The sequence below is a fragment of the Myodes glareolus genome, chromosome 18 (genome assembly GCF_982192425.1).
Source record: "Myodes glareolus chromosome 18, mMyoGla1.1, whole genome shotgun sequence".
In the NCBI taxonomy this organism is placed as follows: Eukaryota; Metazoa; Chordata; class Mammalia; order Rodentia; family Cricetidae; genus Myodes; species Myodes glareolus.
Genome location: NC_142043.1, coordinates 10262745 through 10279592, shown reverse-complemented (window position 1 = coordinate 10279592; position 16848 = coordinate 10262745). Strand labels below are relative to the sequence as shown.

The window sequence follows — 16848 nt, the reverse complement described above, 5'->3', positions numbered from 1 at the left end:
ACATGTTCTGTGACACACATGTGTTGGGCTCACACATGAACATGTACACATTTACATAGCTGCATATCATATACATACCTTATATACTGCTTCCCCAGGAGAAAAAATTGGACCAGTGGGATGTCTTAACAGGTAAAGTTAGTTGCCATGCAAACTTGACCACACGGGTCCTGTTCCTGGAACCCATAGTAGAAGAAGAGCCCATTTCCTGGGCTGGAGAAATGGCTCAGTGGTTAAGAGCATTGCCTGCTCTTCCAAAGGTTCAATTCCCAGCAACCACCTGGTGGCTCAACCATCTGTAATGAGGTCTGGTGCCCTCTTCTGGCCTGCAGGCATACACACAGACAGAATATTGTATACATAATAAATAAATAAATATTTAAAAAAAAGAAGACGAAGAAGAGAACCATTTCCAGAAGTTACCTCCTGACCTCCAGACATGACTCAGCAAATATTCAAACTGCTGAACTTGAAGCAGGCTCACATATGTAATGTTTCCATTCATCATTTCGTTTCGTTCTCTCAGCCACCATCTCTCTGCACAGCGTTGGAGGCTGTCTTTCTTGAGATTCTAGGAATTGAACCAGGGGCCTTACCCATATTGGGCAAGTACTCTACCATTGACCTTCTTTTACCTTCTATATTTTGAGACAGAGTCACACTAAGTTGCTGTCTTAGTTACTTTTCTCCTGCTGTGACAGAACACCATGACCATGGCAACTTAAAGAAGAGTTTATTGGGGACTTGCTTACAGCTCCAGAGAGTTAGTCCATGGCCATCATGGTGTGAAGCATGGCAGCAGGTAGGCTGCATGGTGCTGGGACAGTAGAGCTGAGAGCTCACACTAATCCACAGGCACGGGGGCAATGGAGAAAGAGAGAGAGAGCACTAATTGAGAATGGCACTCAGGAAGACTCACCTCCAGTGACATCTCTTCCAACAAGACTGCACCTTCTGATCCCTTCCAGACAGTCCCACCAACTTCAGAACAAGCATTCTAATGTATGAGTCTGTGGGGACTATTATCATTCAAACCATTACATTTCACTCCTCAGCCCCCATAGGCTTATGGCTGTATCATAATACAAAATGTATTTAGTCCACCTTCAAAAGTCCCCATAGTCTTTCAGTCTCAAGACTTTAAAAGTTCAAAGGTGAGTAGTGGTGGTACACACCTTTAGTTCCAGCACTGGTGTGTGTGTGGTGGGGGAGTGGAGCGCTTATCTCTCCAAGTTAAAGGCCTGCCTGGTCTACAGAACAAGTTCTAGGATAGCCAGGGCTACACAGAGAAACCCTGTCTTGAAAAAAAATTTTTTTTTCTAAGTCTCTTTTGAGACTCAAGAAAGTCTCTTAATTTTAATTCCCTGTAAAATAAAAAATCAAAATACATTCTTCCAAGATACACACAGAATATACATTACCATTACAAAGGGGAGGAATAGGGGCATGGTGAGGAAATACGTGATCAAAGCAAGACTGAAACTCAGCAGGAAAACTCCGAGTCCTGTCTCTATGTCTGATGTCAAAGGGCTTGGATGGTGACTGTAGTACACTTTTTCTCTTGGGCTGACTGCACTCCTGTATGCAGCGCTCCTTGTTGGACATCTATTCAAACCTGTCCCAGCAGTAGCTGGCTCCCTGCCTTGAGAGTATTAGTTAAACACACACCCTGTGTGGTCCACCACATAAGGCACAGGGACAGCACAAGTTCCAGGTGCAGCACACCAGAGCTGCAGGCCAGGCTGCCTAAGAAGCTGGCACTACTGAAGACATCAAAAAAGACAGGCCACAGTCCTAAAGACACCAGGATTTTGCAAGTGACCCCATAAACTGGCTGGTCTTAGGGAAGAGGAGGGCCCTGCTCCAGTCCTGTGGCACCTAGAACAGCAGTGAGCGAGTGTACTTAGGCTGACTACCCAGGTGCTGAAGATGTACTCAGCTTCCTCTGGTCTTGGGGCAGTCTTTATTGGTGTGACCCATGGTGATAGGCCTGACTCTCTTGATCCTCTAAAAAAAGCCACCCTCATTTAACATTTACATTTAAAAGTGTTGTTTCTATGTCACCTCTACAGTCTGCGTAGATTCTGTGGGAGACTCAATTCTGGGTTTATTTAGTGAATGGAAGGGTTAAAATACCCAGAAAGATTGCACATGACAATGAGCAGAATCACAGGTGTTGATTACATCACATAATTAATATTATTTTATATAAATGAAGGCTGTCAGCATGTTACCATAGTGTCTACTGTCTGAGCTGGGATATATGCCATTTAGTCTCACCAAGACCAAGGAGGAATTCCTTGGTCCTTAGTTAGGTAAGAACTGAGAAAAAGGAAATTTAAAAAAGAGAGAAATAGAGATCTTCCTGTACAGATTTCCATAATTTGTTTCCTATTTTATTCATTGAAGTTTTTTGGTGATGTAGTTACACATTGCTAACATATTTTCTGTGTGAAAATAATGGAAATGATCCAAAAGACATTTTTATGCTGGGAAGATGGAGCATTGGCAGCTCTTCCAGAGGTCTTGAGTTCAATTCCCAGCAACCCCATAGTGGCTCATAGCCATTTATAATGGGATTTGATGCCCTCTTCTGGTGTGCAAGTGTACCTGCAGATAGAGTGCCGTGTGTGTGTGTGTGTGTGTATGTCTGTGTGTATATATATTAATTTTTTAAAAAAGATTGTATTGAAAAGACATTTTCATGCTTTAGGTTTTTGGGGTTTGTTTTTTTTTTAAACAATAATTGTAATGTTCGTTCATCTTTTGAGGAGATGACTTAGTGGTTAAGAGTGCGTCCTTCTTTTCCAGAGGTTCCAAGTTAAGTCCCCAGCACCTACATCAACAGCTTATAACTCCATCCGGGGCATCCAACTTTCTCTCCTAGTGTCCATAGTCATGTACAATTACATATAATTAAAAAGAAAATAAATTTTCAACAATATTTAAATGCTATAATAAATCAAGAAGTTTCTCATCACAACAAAAAGCTATGGTTCGATTTCTCTAACATTTCATTTGACACTTAGGGATAGTTAATTATGGGATCATTTAAAGCTTGATTCTGGTTTTATACCCAGCTGATTCAGCTTTTGGCTTCCTCCTCTCTTCCTCTCCTCCATAGTTACTGGGGATACTGAATCTAGAGTATCATGACTGCTAAGCAGAGCACTCAGCCACACCTACAAGTGTAATATGATGCTTGAATTGTGGTTTATGCCTGTAATCCCATGTCCTGGTTATTTTTACGTCAACTTGACACAAGCTAGAGTCATCAGAGAAGAAACTGCCTCAGTTGGGGAAATGCTTCCATAAGATCAGGCTGTAGGCAAGCCTGTAGTGAATTTTCTTAATTAGTGACTGATGGGGAGGGCCCAGTCCATTCTGAGTGGTACCATCCCTGGACAGATAGATGGACCTGGTTCTATAAGAAAGCAGAGCAAACCATGTGGAGTAAGCCAATAAGCAGCACCCCTCCATGGCCTCTGCATCAGCTCCTGCCCTGTTTGAGTTCCTGCCCTGACTTCCCTCATTGATGAACTGTTACCCAGAAGTATAAGTGAAGTAAACCTGATGGGGAACCTCCTTCAGCCAATGACCTTGAAGAGGCTGGACCAGGTTGGGGTGTGACCTTTTGGGTACCCAGAGAAAACTGCTGGCCTGCCCAGCTCTTGCTCTCTGTTCCCACGTAACACACCTTGAAGTTGGACTTCTCACTCCTATTCTGTGAGTTTTCCCCTTCCAATAAAGAATAATAACTGGAATCTTTTGAAGTTAGTTTGGGATTGACTCGCGCCCTCACCCCCTTTTACACATTCAGTTACATAAACCCTTCTTTTCATATTAACCCTAGCCAGGGCATCCCAGCACTTGACAGGCAGAGGCAGGAAGAGTGCAAGGACAGCCTGAACTGGGTGTGAGACCCTGCTTCAAAAAAAATAGAAGAGTAAATAAACTATGATGATTAAAAAATCAAATGCTAATATTTGTTGGATTTACTTTCACATATACACCTGAATCCAGGGTGTGCAGGGCATTTGTAAATAAAGTGGCTGGTCTACTCAGCAGTGCGGAGCTGCTGAGAGACAGTCTGTTCTTTGCCAGTCACACTTAGGTTCATTTATTTAGAGTATTCAGTACCTGTTACACTGCTGATGTATGTGTCAAGTGAAAATTTAGAATTATTGTGGTCTTTGAGAATATGGAGAAAAGAATGTACATGTCAGAAAAATACAAAGTAGAATTTTCTGTGAGTGGGGGTTGGGCCTGTTCTGAAATAAAGTCAGAACGCATGTGGGAGAGAGAGTCACACCTATTAGAGGTTGTGTTCCTTCTACTCTGTCTTGTATTGGATAAGGTAGTTGTTTTTATTTCACATTACTTTGTGAGATTCCCATTTTGAGATCAGATGTGCTGTCTTTTGAGAAGCTAGTCTGCCTAGCAGGGGTGATTGGTGTGGTGCAAAGTGGCCTAGTGTTTTCCTGAATGGTGTACTCTGCCGTGCGGCAGGCTTAGTGAGCTGAGCAGGAAAGGATGTGCTTGATCAGCAGTTTACAGATCTGCACAGAGTCAGTGTGGGCTGTTTGGTTGTGGTCTGTGTTGTTTCTCTATTTCATGTTAGCCCAGGAGCTGACTTTAGAAGACATTAGTCTTCTGGTGCTGTATTTCACAGTATCAGATTTGGTGACAGTTAACTTCTGAAGATACACCAGGGCAAAATGAGCATTTTCTGAGCATCAGAATCTCCTAAGAAGAGGTCATTAAGATATAAATCTGAAAGCCTCCACTCGGCTGGGCCTGGTGTGTTTAAACCTATGTTATCATAGACTGTAGTCACTAGCCAGATAAGACTATATTGTGTTGTGTTTGTTTGTTTGTTTGTTATTACGACAGGGTCTCCCTGTGTAGCCCTGACTGGCCTGGCTGGGACTTGGTCTGTAGACCAAGCTAGCTTTGAACTCACAGAGATCCACCTGCCTCTGCCTCCCAAGTTCTGGGATTAAAGGCATGAGCCACCATGCTCAGCTTCTCCTGATTATCTTAATTAAAATTAATGAAGTTAAAAGTTGAGTCCTGCCAGGCAGGCAGTGATGGCACACATCTTTCATCCCAGCATAGGAGACAAAGGCAGGCAGATCTCTGTGAGTTCAAGGCCAGCCTGGTCTACAGAGCCGAGTTCAAGGCCAGCCAAGGCTATGTCAAGGCTATGTCTCAACCCCGCCCCCCCCCTCAAAAAAAAGTTCAGTCCTTTAATCCCATTAGGCACATTTCAAAAGCTTGGTAATCACATGTGACTAGTTACTACAGTATTGGAAAGCAAGAGAGAGAATATTTTATTATTTTAGGCAGTGTTGGTCTGCCTAAAGAGTGGAAGAATTTAGAAAATAGCCAAGTACAGTGGAGCACACCTTTAATCCCAGCATTCAGGAGACAGAGGCATGCCAATCTCTGGGTCTGAGACCAGTTTGCTCCATGTCATAAGTGCCAGGAAAACGAGATCCTGCCTTTGGGCAAGTGAAAAGGGCTTTGGAAAATAGAATTCTTTTCCGGTTTCTGAGTTCTTCATCCCTAATTTGTTGGGTTAATGCAATGTTTATGTGTGAGAGACTTATCTCTGGAGTTTGTCTAAAATGGATTTTTTGACCATCTGCAGATTCTGACTCATCAGGTATGACGTGGTAAGTGGGTGGGAGGGAGCCCAAGGAGATCTGATGCTGCTGGAGCTCGGAACTAGTCTGAGAAACAGAAACATGCCAACTCCTGGCTGATTCTGTGTTCCAGTAGTTGATTTGAGAACATCATAGGCAGTATCCAGCTTGCACTGTCATGTGTTGAGTAGCATCTACCTTTCATCTCTTCAATTTTCAGTTATGTGTGTTGTAATTTGTCTGTTCCCCAGAAATGTTTATTTCAGGACTGTTTCAAACTGGGAGAATAATTCCTTCCCCTACTAGTGTTGAGGATTAACCATGTGCTCTGTCAGAACTATATCCCCAGTCCTGGAGAAAGTCATTCTTATAATACTATTTAAGCTATAGTTGAACACTCAGGTCTTTGCCTTGTAACACATGAACTCTTCCCTAGAGATTATGTCTCACCAAAATAAACAAACACATCTAGAGAAGTTACTTAATGGGTGCATAGCTATAAATCAGTAGGGAATGATGAGAATAAGAATGAATAATGATTAGAAAATAATACAGTAGAAGCTAGTACTCAAGGAGAAATGATTATCTTGATTAGGATAGTATAGATGGCTTTCCTTTTTTAATTTGAGGGTTTTTTCTTTCTTTCTTTATTTGTTTGTTTGTTTTGGAGTGTTTCATTTTTCCCACTGATCAGTACTTAATAAATCAGACAACATTAAAAAATAAAAAACAACATAAAAACAGAAACAAACAAAGCAAAAAACAAAATCTTTTAACCAGGCAGTGGTGGTACACGCCTGTAATCCCAGCACTGGGAGGCAGAGACAGATGGATCTGTGAGTTCGAGGACAGCCTGCCTGGTCTACATAGTGAGTTTCTGGACATACAGAGCCACATAATATTGAGACCCTGTCTCATGAATAAATAACTTTTAAGAATTTAGAGAACAGGGCTGGAGAGATGGCTCAGAGGTTAAGAGCACTGGCTGCTCTTCCAGAGGTCCTGAGTTCAATTCCCCGAAACCACATGGTGGCTCACAACCATCTGTAATGAGATCTGGTGCCTTCTTCTGGCCTGCAGGCATACATGGAGGAAGAATGTTGTATACATAATAAATAAATAAATCTTTAAAAAAAAAGAATTTAGAGAACAGCCTTTAGGACTTTGTTTTTTCAAGACAGGGTTTCTCTGTGTAGCCCTAGCTGTCCTGGAACTCACTTTGTAGACCAGGCAGACCTCAAATGCACAGAGATCCACCTGCCTCTGCTTCCTGAGTGCTGGGACTAAAGGTGTGCGCCACCACCCAGCACCTTTAGGATTTTTTTTATTTACATATTTATTATGTATCCAACATTCTGCCTGCATATATGCCTGCATGCCAGAAGAGGGCACCAGATCTCATTACAGATAGTGTAAGCCATTGAACTCATTGAATTGAACTCAGGACCTCTGGAAGATCAGTCAGTGCTCTTAACCACTGAGCCATCTCTACAGCCCCCCTTTAGGATGTTTTTAATGCTGGGAAATTTTAAGGTTTCCAAAGAATAAAACATTTTAAAAATAGTTGTTCATCTTAATCTCCTTGGATAAATTGCCTACTATATTTCCCTTTTGAAGAATATTAAAAAGCCAGACATGGTGGTGCACACCTGAGATCCCAGAAGTAGGGGCACAGAGAAGGTAGATCTCTGTGAGTTCAACGCCAGCCTGGGCCCCATATGAGTTCCAGGCCAGCCAGGGCAACATAGTGAGACCCTGTCTCAAAACACAGGCAGGAGGATTGCTACCAATTTGAGCCAACCTGGGCTACAAATTAAGTCGGTATCAAAACAAAAGGGAAGCAAGCTTGCCTCTGTTTTCTTGTTTCTTTTGTCTGGGTGGTTAGCTTGAAAACTGCCATCCCAATAGCCACACCACCTCTTGTCCTATCAGATTTATTTGTGTACTTACTTTTCGGTAAAGACAGTGAGTTTTGCGATTCTTTCTACAAAATGTAGCCTCTTCAGAAAGGCTAGCTTCTAAAATATTATTTAAATTGAAGCTCAGGCTCTGCCTCATTAGTTGTCATTTGACTCTCTTTTTCTTATCTTTCCCTGATTCTGCACCTTTGCTTTGAAATACACTGAAATTGACCTAGGGTTGTCGGGTTGGTTTGGAGACTTTTGTCTCTCTCCTGGTGGTACTTGAAATACCAGTTTCTGTTTTCAAAAGAACAAATTTTGAATTTAAAAATAAGTCTTGCACAGAAATGCCGATTACAACCCCCTTTTTTCTAGAAAAATATTTTGCTGAAATTCTGCTTTTTTTTTTCCTTTTGGGGGGCTTCACGGTGGCAGATTAAGAGAGTGGCGACTGCGCTAAAACATGGATAGATGCAAACATGTAGGGCGGTTACGGCTCGCCCAGGACCACTCCATCCTGAACCCTCAGAAGTGGTGCTGTCTGGAGTGCTCCACCACGGAGTCTGCGTGGGCCTGCCTCAAGTGTTCCCACGTGGCCTGCGGCCGCTACATTGAAGACCATGCACTGAAACACTTTGAAGAGACCGGACACCCGCTGGCCATGGAGGTCCGGGATCTCTACGTGTTCTGCTACCTGTGCAAGGATTACGTGCTCAATGACAACCCCGAGGGGGACCTGAAGCTGCTGAGAAGCTCCCTCCTGGCGGTGCAAGGCCAAAAGCAGGACCAGCCCGCGAGGCGTGGGCGGATGCTACGGTCTACAGCTGCTGGCGAGGACATGGTCCCACCGCAGCGCACTCCTCAGGGACAGCCACAGATGCTCACGGCTCTGTGGTACAGGCGCCAGCGCTTGCTGGCCAAGACGCTGCGACTGTGGTTCGAGAAGAGCTCCAGGGGCCGAGCGCAGCTGGAGCAGCAGCGGCAGGAGGAGGCGCTGGAGCGCAAGAAAGAGGAGGCCCGGCGGCGTAGGCGCGAGGTCAAGCGGCGACTGCTGGAGGAGCTGGCCAGCGCGCCGCCGCGAAAGAGTGCGCGCCTGCTCCTGCACGCGCCCGGACCTGTGGCCGTGCGCCCTACTACCCTCGCTACCTCCCGGCGCGTGCCCGCGGCTACACTTAAGCCACGTCGTCAGCCGGCGGTGGCCCCAGGTGTCACCGGCCTACGCAACCTGGGCAACACCTGCTACATGAACTCCATCCTCCAGGTGCTTAGCCACCTCCAGAAGTTCCGGGAGTGCTTCCTGAACCTCGACCCTTCCACCTCTGAGCACCTGTTTCCCCAAGCAACCAATGGGAAGGCTCAGCTCTCTGGTAGTGGTAGGCCAGCCAGCAGCTCTGCCGCAGAGTTATCAGTAAAGAGCGACCCTGCCCAGGGATACGAACCTCAAGGCTTCTGCTGGAACAGCGGAGCCTCTATCAGCAGGAGCCTGGAGCTCATTCAGAACAAGGAACCCAGTTCAAAGCACATTTCCCTCTGCCACGAACTGCACACCCTCTTCCGAGTCATGTGGTCTGGGAAGTGGGCACTGGTATCGCCCTTTGCCATGCTTCACTCAGTGTGGAGCCTCATTCCCGCCTTCCGTGGCTACGACCAGCAGGACGCACAGGAATTTCTCTGTGAACTGCTGCACAAGGTGCAGCAGGAACTTGAGTCTGAGGGCTCCACACGCCGGATCCTCATCCCCTTCTCCCAGAGGAAGCTCACCAAACAGGTCTTAAAGGTGGTGAACACCATATTTCACGGGCAGCTGCTCAGTCAGGTAGGTGTGTACCTACCTGAAGCAAGGTGGGAAGTTTGGGTGGTAGTTGGGCTTGGTTGTTTGTACTTGACACTGTACGCTGGTGATGATGGTGAATTTGAAGTTCTGTCTGTCTAGATCTTTGGTTCAGTTTATAAAACTGAACAGTTTGTGTAGAAAACTGTTTCCAAAGTCGTTTGAAAGAGCCTTTCCTTTTATTTATAAGTAGTAATTGGAACTATACCAAAGGCCAAGTAAACCTCCTTCCTGCTGCCCATAACCATCCCAAATATATGGTCCCGAGTGGTTCAGTGTGTTTTAACTATGTAGCTGAGGTTATTAAACTTCTGGTCCTCCTGATTCCATCTCTCAGCGCTGTATTATAGACTCCATGTCCTTATTATTTTTCATTTTCAGGATCAAGACCATGTCAAGACCTAAGCAAAGATTCCCAGGCCTAATAAAAATATGCACAAAAAGAATTATTATAGATTTTTAAAAATAAAGGGTGGACAATGTAAAGAGAATTGGGTAAATCCTCTCCACTGAGTTACAGAGGTTTTATGCCTCACTTATTACGATTTTGGGAAGTATGATGAGTAGGCTAGGAAGGGAAACTGAGGGCTTTTTCCCTCCTTTCTGCATGTGAAATGGCATCTGGGAATATTATGGTATAAGAGCAAGTCTAACCACAGCATTCTGCGGTGCAGCAGATGGGACTTTGTAGGAAATGGGTAAACCAGGTGTGCTGGTGATGTGTGTTACCACAGCACTTGAGAGGCTGAGAATTCAAGGCCAGCTGGGCTATGTAATGAGTTCTAAGCCAGTAGGAATACACAGGGAGATTTTATGTCAAAGGAAAATAAGAATGGGAGGAGAATGGAAGAAAGGGAAGGAAGGAAGGTAAAAGAGGTAAATTTGCTACCTGGAAGGACCAAATGAAAGAAATTTGTGGGTGAACAAAGCAGACAGTGACCTGCCAACTCTCTTAGCCCAGCGAATGCCTCCGAGGTAACTTGCTATCTCTACTGAGGCAGCATTCATTGGGAGAGAAGGGGAAAAGCAGGGTGGTGCCTTGTGGCTCCTTAGTTACAGCTAGTTAGTTAATTACAGCATGGTTAGAAATGCAGCCATGCATAATATGTTCCAGTGCTTTTAGTACAGTTATTTAAGTTCTTATTAACTTTTTTGGGAGAAGTGGTTGATTTTATGTCTTCTTTACAACAAGCAAAATTGTATGTGGGAAGCACAGAAACTATATAATCTGCAAACCAATCTTGTCATTCTAGGTTACATGTGTATCATGCAATTATAAATCCAATACCATTGAGCCCTTTTGGGATCTGTCCCTGGAATTCCCTGAACGCTACCACTGCATAGAAAAGGGGTTTGTCCCTTTGAATCAGACAGAGTGCCTGCTCACTGAGATGCTGGCCAAGTTTACCGAGACAGAGGCCCTGGAGGGGAGAATCTACGCTTGTGACCAGTGTAACAGTGAGTGCTGCATGGAGAGGGGCGGGGATTGCAACTGGAATACAATTTAAGGAGCTGCTTTTGACCCTTTAGTCAAAAGAAACATGGAGACACTAAGTGGGTCTAAACCATCTTTTAAAGATATTTTTCTCAGTCTCTATAAAAAGCTAATATGGACTTTACATATTAGAAACAGACCTGGGCCAGGGAGATGGCCCAGTGAGTAAAGGTTCTTTTACACAAGTCTGGTGACCTGAAGTTCAGTCCTTTGAACCCACAGAGAGGTAGCTAGAGAGAACGGACTGCCATAGCACACACACCTACGTACACACACTTTAACACTGAAAACAATGGCCTAAGAATTGTGCCTCCTTTCACCCTTCTGACTGACCTTAGTTGTTTGGCAAGTGTATGAATGTGGTTTCTGAAAGAGGGGCTGTGAGAGCAATAGTACTTAGCTTCATAATACTGCGGGGTCCCAGGTTCACACACATAGTCTAATAGTTCTTATTTAGCCTGAATTCAGGTGGCATACCCCACTTGAGTGCTATAGGATAAGAAAGTATGTTTTTGTACTGAGTCTGTAGATTTAAAGTCTGTTAAACTTCATGTTAAAAAAAATGGTATAATGGGGTGAGGAGACTTCTCAATTATAAAGGGTTTTCTTTACAAGCAAGAGGGAATTGAGGTGGAGCCTATAACATAGGTAAAAAGAGTCAAGTATGGTGGTGTGTGCTTTAAACCCCACACTGAACAGGGAGGTACATGTGTATCCCTGACGCTCACTGGCCACCAGGCTAGACTCTTAGCAAGTTCCATGCCAGTGAGCACCCTTGTCTTAAATAATAACAAAAGCAACATGGATGGCTCCTGAAGAATGACACCCACAGGATTTTGCTGGCCTCCACAGGCACATGGCACAAACATCTCCATACACATACATATACATACACAGACAAAAGCAAGATGGCTCAGCAGGTAAAGGCACAACCCTACATGGTTGACAAAGAGAACAGACTCACACAGGTTATCGTGTGACCTGCACAGACATACACCATGAATGAATGAATGAATGAATGAATGCGATTTTTAAGATAGTGGTACCATATAACCAATGCAGCATATCTTATGGCACTTGATAATGGCAGCCACATGGATGTTTTCTGCTTTTTTTCTCACATGCTTGCAAAGTTTATATTTCAGAGAAAGTCACAAAGAAGTGTCTGTGTCGTTGGTTTAATTTAAATTGGATCTCTTTCTGTGTGGTTACATGGACATGTGCAGGCCCTTCTCTGTCATTATATTAACACCTAGTGCTTCTGCTAACACAGCATGCATAGATAGATGTGCACAGCAAATATATGGATGCTTGTGTCTGGTGATGGTATTTAAAGATTGGTTTGTTTTTATGCGTGTATTTCCATTTATGTATGCCTGTGCACCATGTGACCATTTGAAGTCAGAAGAGGGCTTCAAATCTGCTAGAACTGACCTGGAGCTGCCATGTGGGCCTTGGGAACCAGACCTGGGTTGTCTTGCAGAAGCAGCCAGTACTTTGAATGCTGAGCAATGTCTCCAACCCTGGTGTCTGGGTTTTATGACCTATAAAGATTTAGAAATGAAAAATACAAAGTTATGTATTTTTCACAATTGTTAATCCCACCAATTGAGAATAAGACCACTACCACAGTTTAAAGCCACATTTGAAGTAATTTTTAATTAAGTAATGACCAGGTGGGTGGGCTCTGGCCAGATCCATACCCAGATTCCTGGGAAACGGCCCAGAATAACAGTTTGCAGTGGCTTAAGGAGGAAAACCCATAATTCATGGCATTTCCCATCAGGTTCAATCAGGGGCAAGCATATATACTGAAATATTTTCTGCCCGCGAACCCCTGCCCCCCATGTTATCAAGCACATCCAGTGCAGATGGGTCAAACAAGGGGAGTGAAGTGAAGAATAAGTGGCTTGTTGCCTCCCATAAACAACAGCCTCCAGCGTTTAAGGAACTGTCTGTCCTTGGACAAGGGGCTTGCAGACCAGAGGCGTTTTTATTTCGTGAATCTGTTAGACATAGTAATTAAAATTTAAATTGTAACTTTGGCTCTCACACAATGACCTAGGTATCAGTTTATTACTGTATGTTAATAGTTTGGAGTATATGCTGGGTTTTTTTTGGGGGGGGGGTGTCATTTTCTGTGTTTTTGCTTTGTTTTTTTGTTTGTTTAATACTGGGTTTCTCTATTGTATAGCCCTGGCTGCCCTGGAACTCACTATGTAGACTAGGCTGGCCTCAAACTCAGGTATCTGCCTGCCTCTTGAGCCCTGGGATTAAAGGCATGCACTACCACACCTGGCCAGAGCTTTTTTACCTGTAAGGAACAGAGGGGCATTAACAACTTTGTATCATTTTTGGATGTGACATATTAGGCAGGAAATACTCAGTTTTTTTCAGAAAGTAATTTTTTTTTTCTGGATTAGTCAGGATTTCCGTATGCTCTGTGCCCCTGCTAATGCAGAAGAAAGGCACAGCAGGCGTAACCTGCATTGGCGTGGTGCTTGTGAAGCTTAAGGATTGTCGTCGCTCTTCTTCCTCTCTGTGTCTTACCTTAACTAAACTGGTCCATCTCAACTGAGTCAGCAATTTCTTTTCTTTGTGAACTTTCATTTATGGAAACAGACAGTCCACATTGTTTTCATCTTAGCTCATGCACTCCCTCTGCGTGGACTGTGGTCACTGCCAGCCAGTCCTTCTCAGAGGCTGATGAGCAGGAGTGGAAAAGTCGGGGAGAGCCCTTCTCAGGGTGCTCCTTTGCATATTCCACATGTCATGACTGCATGGCTGGTCAAAGTTCTGTAGCAACACATGCACTGTGATGCAGTCTGCCCTGAGCAGCTAGCCCTCCCTTCATGCCTTATCACAGAGAGCTGTTTTCACAAGTGCTACAAACAGGACTTGAAATCAGATGCCATGCTTTCTACTCTGAGCCCTGAGAGCAACAGCTTAGAGACAAGCAGCTGGACCACCTCTAAGGCATCAGTAAGATCAGAAAATGCTTACAGAGGTCTCCAGCTGAAACTAAGAAGGTTTTATTCCCATTTTCTATTTTCTAAGGATTTAGGGCTCCATTTCACTCACAAGTCTATAGTTTAGAAACAAAATTAGGGTCAGCATTTGTTCTTTTGGTTTAGACCAGTGGTTCTAAGCCTTCATAACACTGCAACCTTTTAATACAGTTCCTCATGTTGTGGTGACCCCACCAATAAAATTATTTTAATTTGTACCTCATAACTGTAATTTTGATATTGTAATGTAAACATCTTTTTTTCCTCTATGGTCTTTGGCGACCCCTGTAGGGTCATCACCCAGAGGTTGGGAACCACTGGACCAGATGAACCTGGCTACCTTCCCACCTTGTCTATAAGAAACATACTTCAGGGGCTGGAGAAATAGTTTAGAGGTTAAGAGCACTGGCTACTCTTCCAGCGGTCTGGAGTTCAAATCCCAGCACCCACATGGTGGCTCACAACCATCTATTAATGAGATCTATATGCCCTCTCTTGGCATGCAGGCATACATGCACGTAGAACACTGTATATATAATAAATAACTCTAAAAAAAGAAAAGAAAAAAGAAACACATTTCAGCCAGGCAGTGGTGGCATATGCCTTTAACCCCAGCATTCAGGTAGATCTTTGAGTTTGAGGCCAGCCTGATTTATAGAGTATGTTGCTAGAACAGGAAGGCTAAGAGGGTATGGGGTGTGAGAGAGGAAGAAAAAGAAATACATTTTAAATCCTGTGGCATAAAAACACAGAACTACTGCCCTACTTTGCTTTCTGTTGCTGTGATAAACACCATGACCGAAAGCAACTTGGGGAGGAAAGGGTTTATTTTAGCCTATATGTTATATGCAGCTCATCATCAAGGGAAGTCAGGGAAGGAATTCAAGGTAAGAACTTGAAGCAGAAACCTTGGGGGAAAGCTACTTCCTGGCTTGCTTCCAAGCTCCAATCAGCTACCTTTCTTATGCCACCTAGGCCCAGCTGCCCATCGGTAGTGCACCCACAGTGGGTTATACTCTCCTATATCCATCAACAATCAAGGAAATCCCACACATACATGCTCACAGCCATTCTGATGTAACCAGTTCTTTAATTAGGATCCCTCTTCCCAGGTGTATCAAGGTGACAACTAAAATTAGCCATCACAACTACCAAAGTTTTATTTTTTTAAAGTTTATGTATAACATAAACAAAACATGTTGGAAAAAGAAACTGCTTTCGTATTCTGTCCTTTAGTAATCATAATTTATCATCTTTTTTTAAGCGTTAAATATATGTTACATTCAAAACAAAAATATATCTCCTCATGAGGGAGCTGAGGCTCAGAGTTTGGCCTATAGGTAGTTATAAGGAGGAAGTTCAGCTAGGCCTGTCTGGTGAAAAGAAAAAGCCCTTTAAACATAAAGTGCATGATAATTTAAGTGATAAGGATGTAAAAGCATAGAACCCTGGTGTATTCAACTCACAGTGAAATGGTTCTCTGTGGTAGCAGCCATCTATTGTATTCCATCAGAAAGTCATGATGACACCTAGAATATACTACCCAGCACCCATATCACCTCTGAAAGCTGCTGGTGGCAAAAATTTAAAAGCAGATGTATCAGGATCAGGTTCGGCTGCTTTTAACAGCCCAATAACAGTCACTGTCATATAAAAGAAGTCTGGAGGACATCCCAAGGCTAACATGTGGCTGCACAGACATCAAGGAATGCAGGCTCCTACTGTTTCACTATCGGGGGTTTAAAGCTCCCATCCTCAAAGTTAACTCAGGGTCCCATCACCCTTTTCATCTTAGCCACAACTTCAGGGCCACTGTATTTAGGCCTGTGAAGCTGGGAAATGCAGACATACTTGGGGTGTGTCACATTACTACCATAATAAATCTAAGGAGAATGTCTGTTGTGTGGCCAGTAACTGTGGTTGTGCTCCTCACTGCCTGTGTCTTACACCTTTTCAAACCATACAGGCAAACGACGAAAATCTAACCCCAAACCCCTTGTTCTGAGTGAAGCCAGAAAGCAGTTAATGATCTACAGACTACCTCAGGTCCTCCGGCTGCACCTTAAAAGATTCAGGTGAGCTTTGGGATGAGCTGCCTTGAGGGCTTGGGGAGGACAGATGTCTTCTTTTTTTTTTTTTTTTATTTTGTTTTTTGTATGGGAAGGAGAAGCCTGTCCCTGTGGCGCCTTGCACTTGCTATGGAGAGTCAGTGGTTCTCGTTCAGTAAGAAAAGTTGATGTTGGAGCCAGCAGCCTGGGGTTCAGCCCTTTTGCCTTGTTCCATTTCTAGCTTGCATCCAATGTCTGCCAATCCTCTCCTAGCCTTGTTTGGACTTAGACAAATTCATCCCAAGGATTCAGTATAAAATAACAGTGAAAGGGGCAAGCAACAGACTATGCAGAGGCCATAGTGAACTGTTTCTTTCTTAGGTTTTTTCAAAACAGGGTTTCTCTGTAGCTTTGGAGCCTGTCCTAGAACTCACTCTGTAGACCAGGCTGGCCTCAAAGTCACAGAGATCCTCCTACCTCTGCCTCCCAAGTGTTGGAATTAAAGGCGTGTACCACCACTGCCCAGCTCTGAACTGTTCTTTAGGGGTTTGTAGATTCAAATACTCCATGAAACTTTCACAGCAAATATACACACGGATTAGCGGGGGACAAAAAGGAGAAACAAAAGTTATTTTCTTAGCTTCTTGTTTAGTTAGCTTAATGAGTGAGAGATTCCTTTCCATGTTCTAGGTGGTCTGGCCGTAATCATCGTGAGAAGATTGGGGTCCATGTCGTCTTTGACCAGGTATTAACCATGGAACCTTACTGCTGCAGGGACATGCTCTCCTCTCTTGACAAAGAGACCTTTGCCTATGATCTCTCCGCAGTGGTCATGCATCACGGGAAAGGGTTTGGCTCAGGACACTACACAGCCTATTGCTACAACACAGAGGGAGGTGCGTGCGCTTTACTCTGCA

At 43.9% G+C, this 16848-nt stretch overlaps 1 protein-coding gene across 9 annotated transcripts in view; it reads left to right on the top strand.

The window, feature by feature from the left end:
* Positions 1-16848, top strand: part of Usp49 (ubiquitin specific peptidase 49) — a 65643-nt gene that overhangs the window by 43046 nt on the left and 5749 nt on the right. For 7 of the 9 annotated variants that reach the window (XM_048445383.3, XM_048445380.3, XM_048445378.3 and 4 more), the window contains 4 exons: positions 7985-9365; positions 10634-10838; positions 15850-15958; positions 16622-16827. In XM_048445383.3, coding sequence (XP_048301340.1) covers positions 8013-9365; positions 10634-10838; positions 15850-15958; positions 16622-16827 — 1873 coding nt within the window. In that variant the 5' untranslated portion in view covers positions 7985-8012. The remainder of the gene's footprint in view (positions 1-7984; positions 9366-10633; positions 10839-15849; positions 15959-16621; positions 16828-16848) is intronic. The other 2 variants (XM_085679254.2, XM_085679255.2) reach the window with 2 other exon arrangements.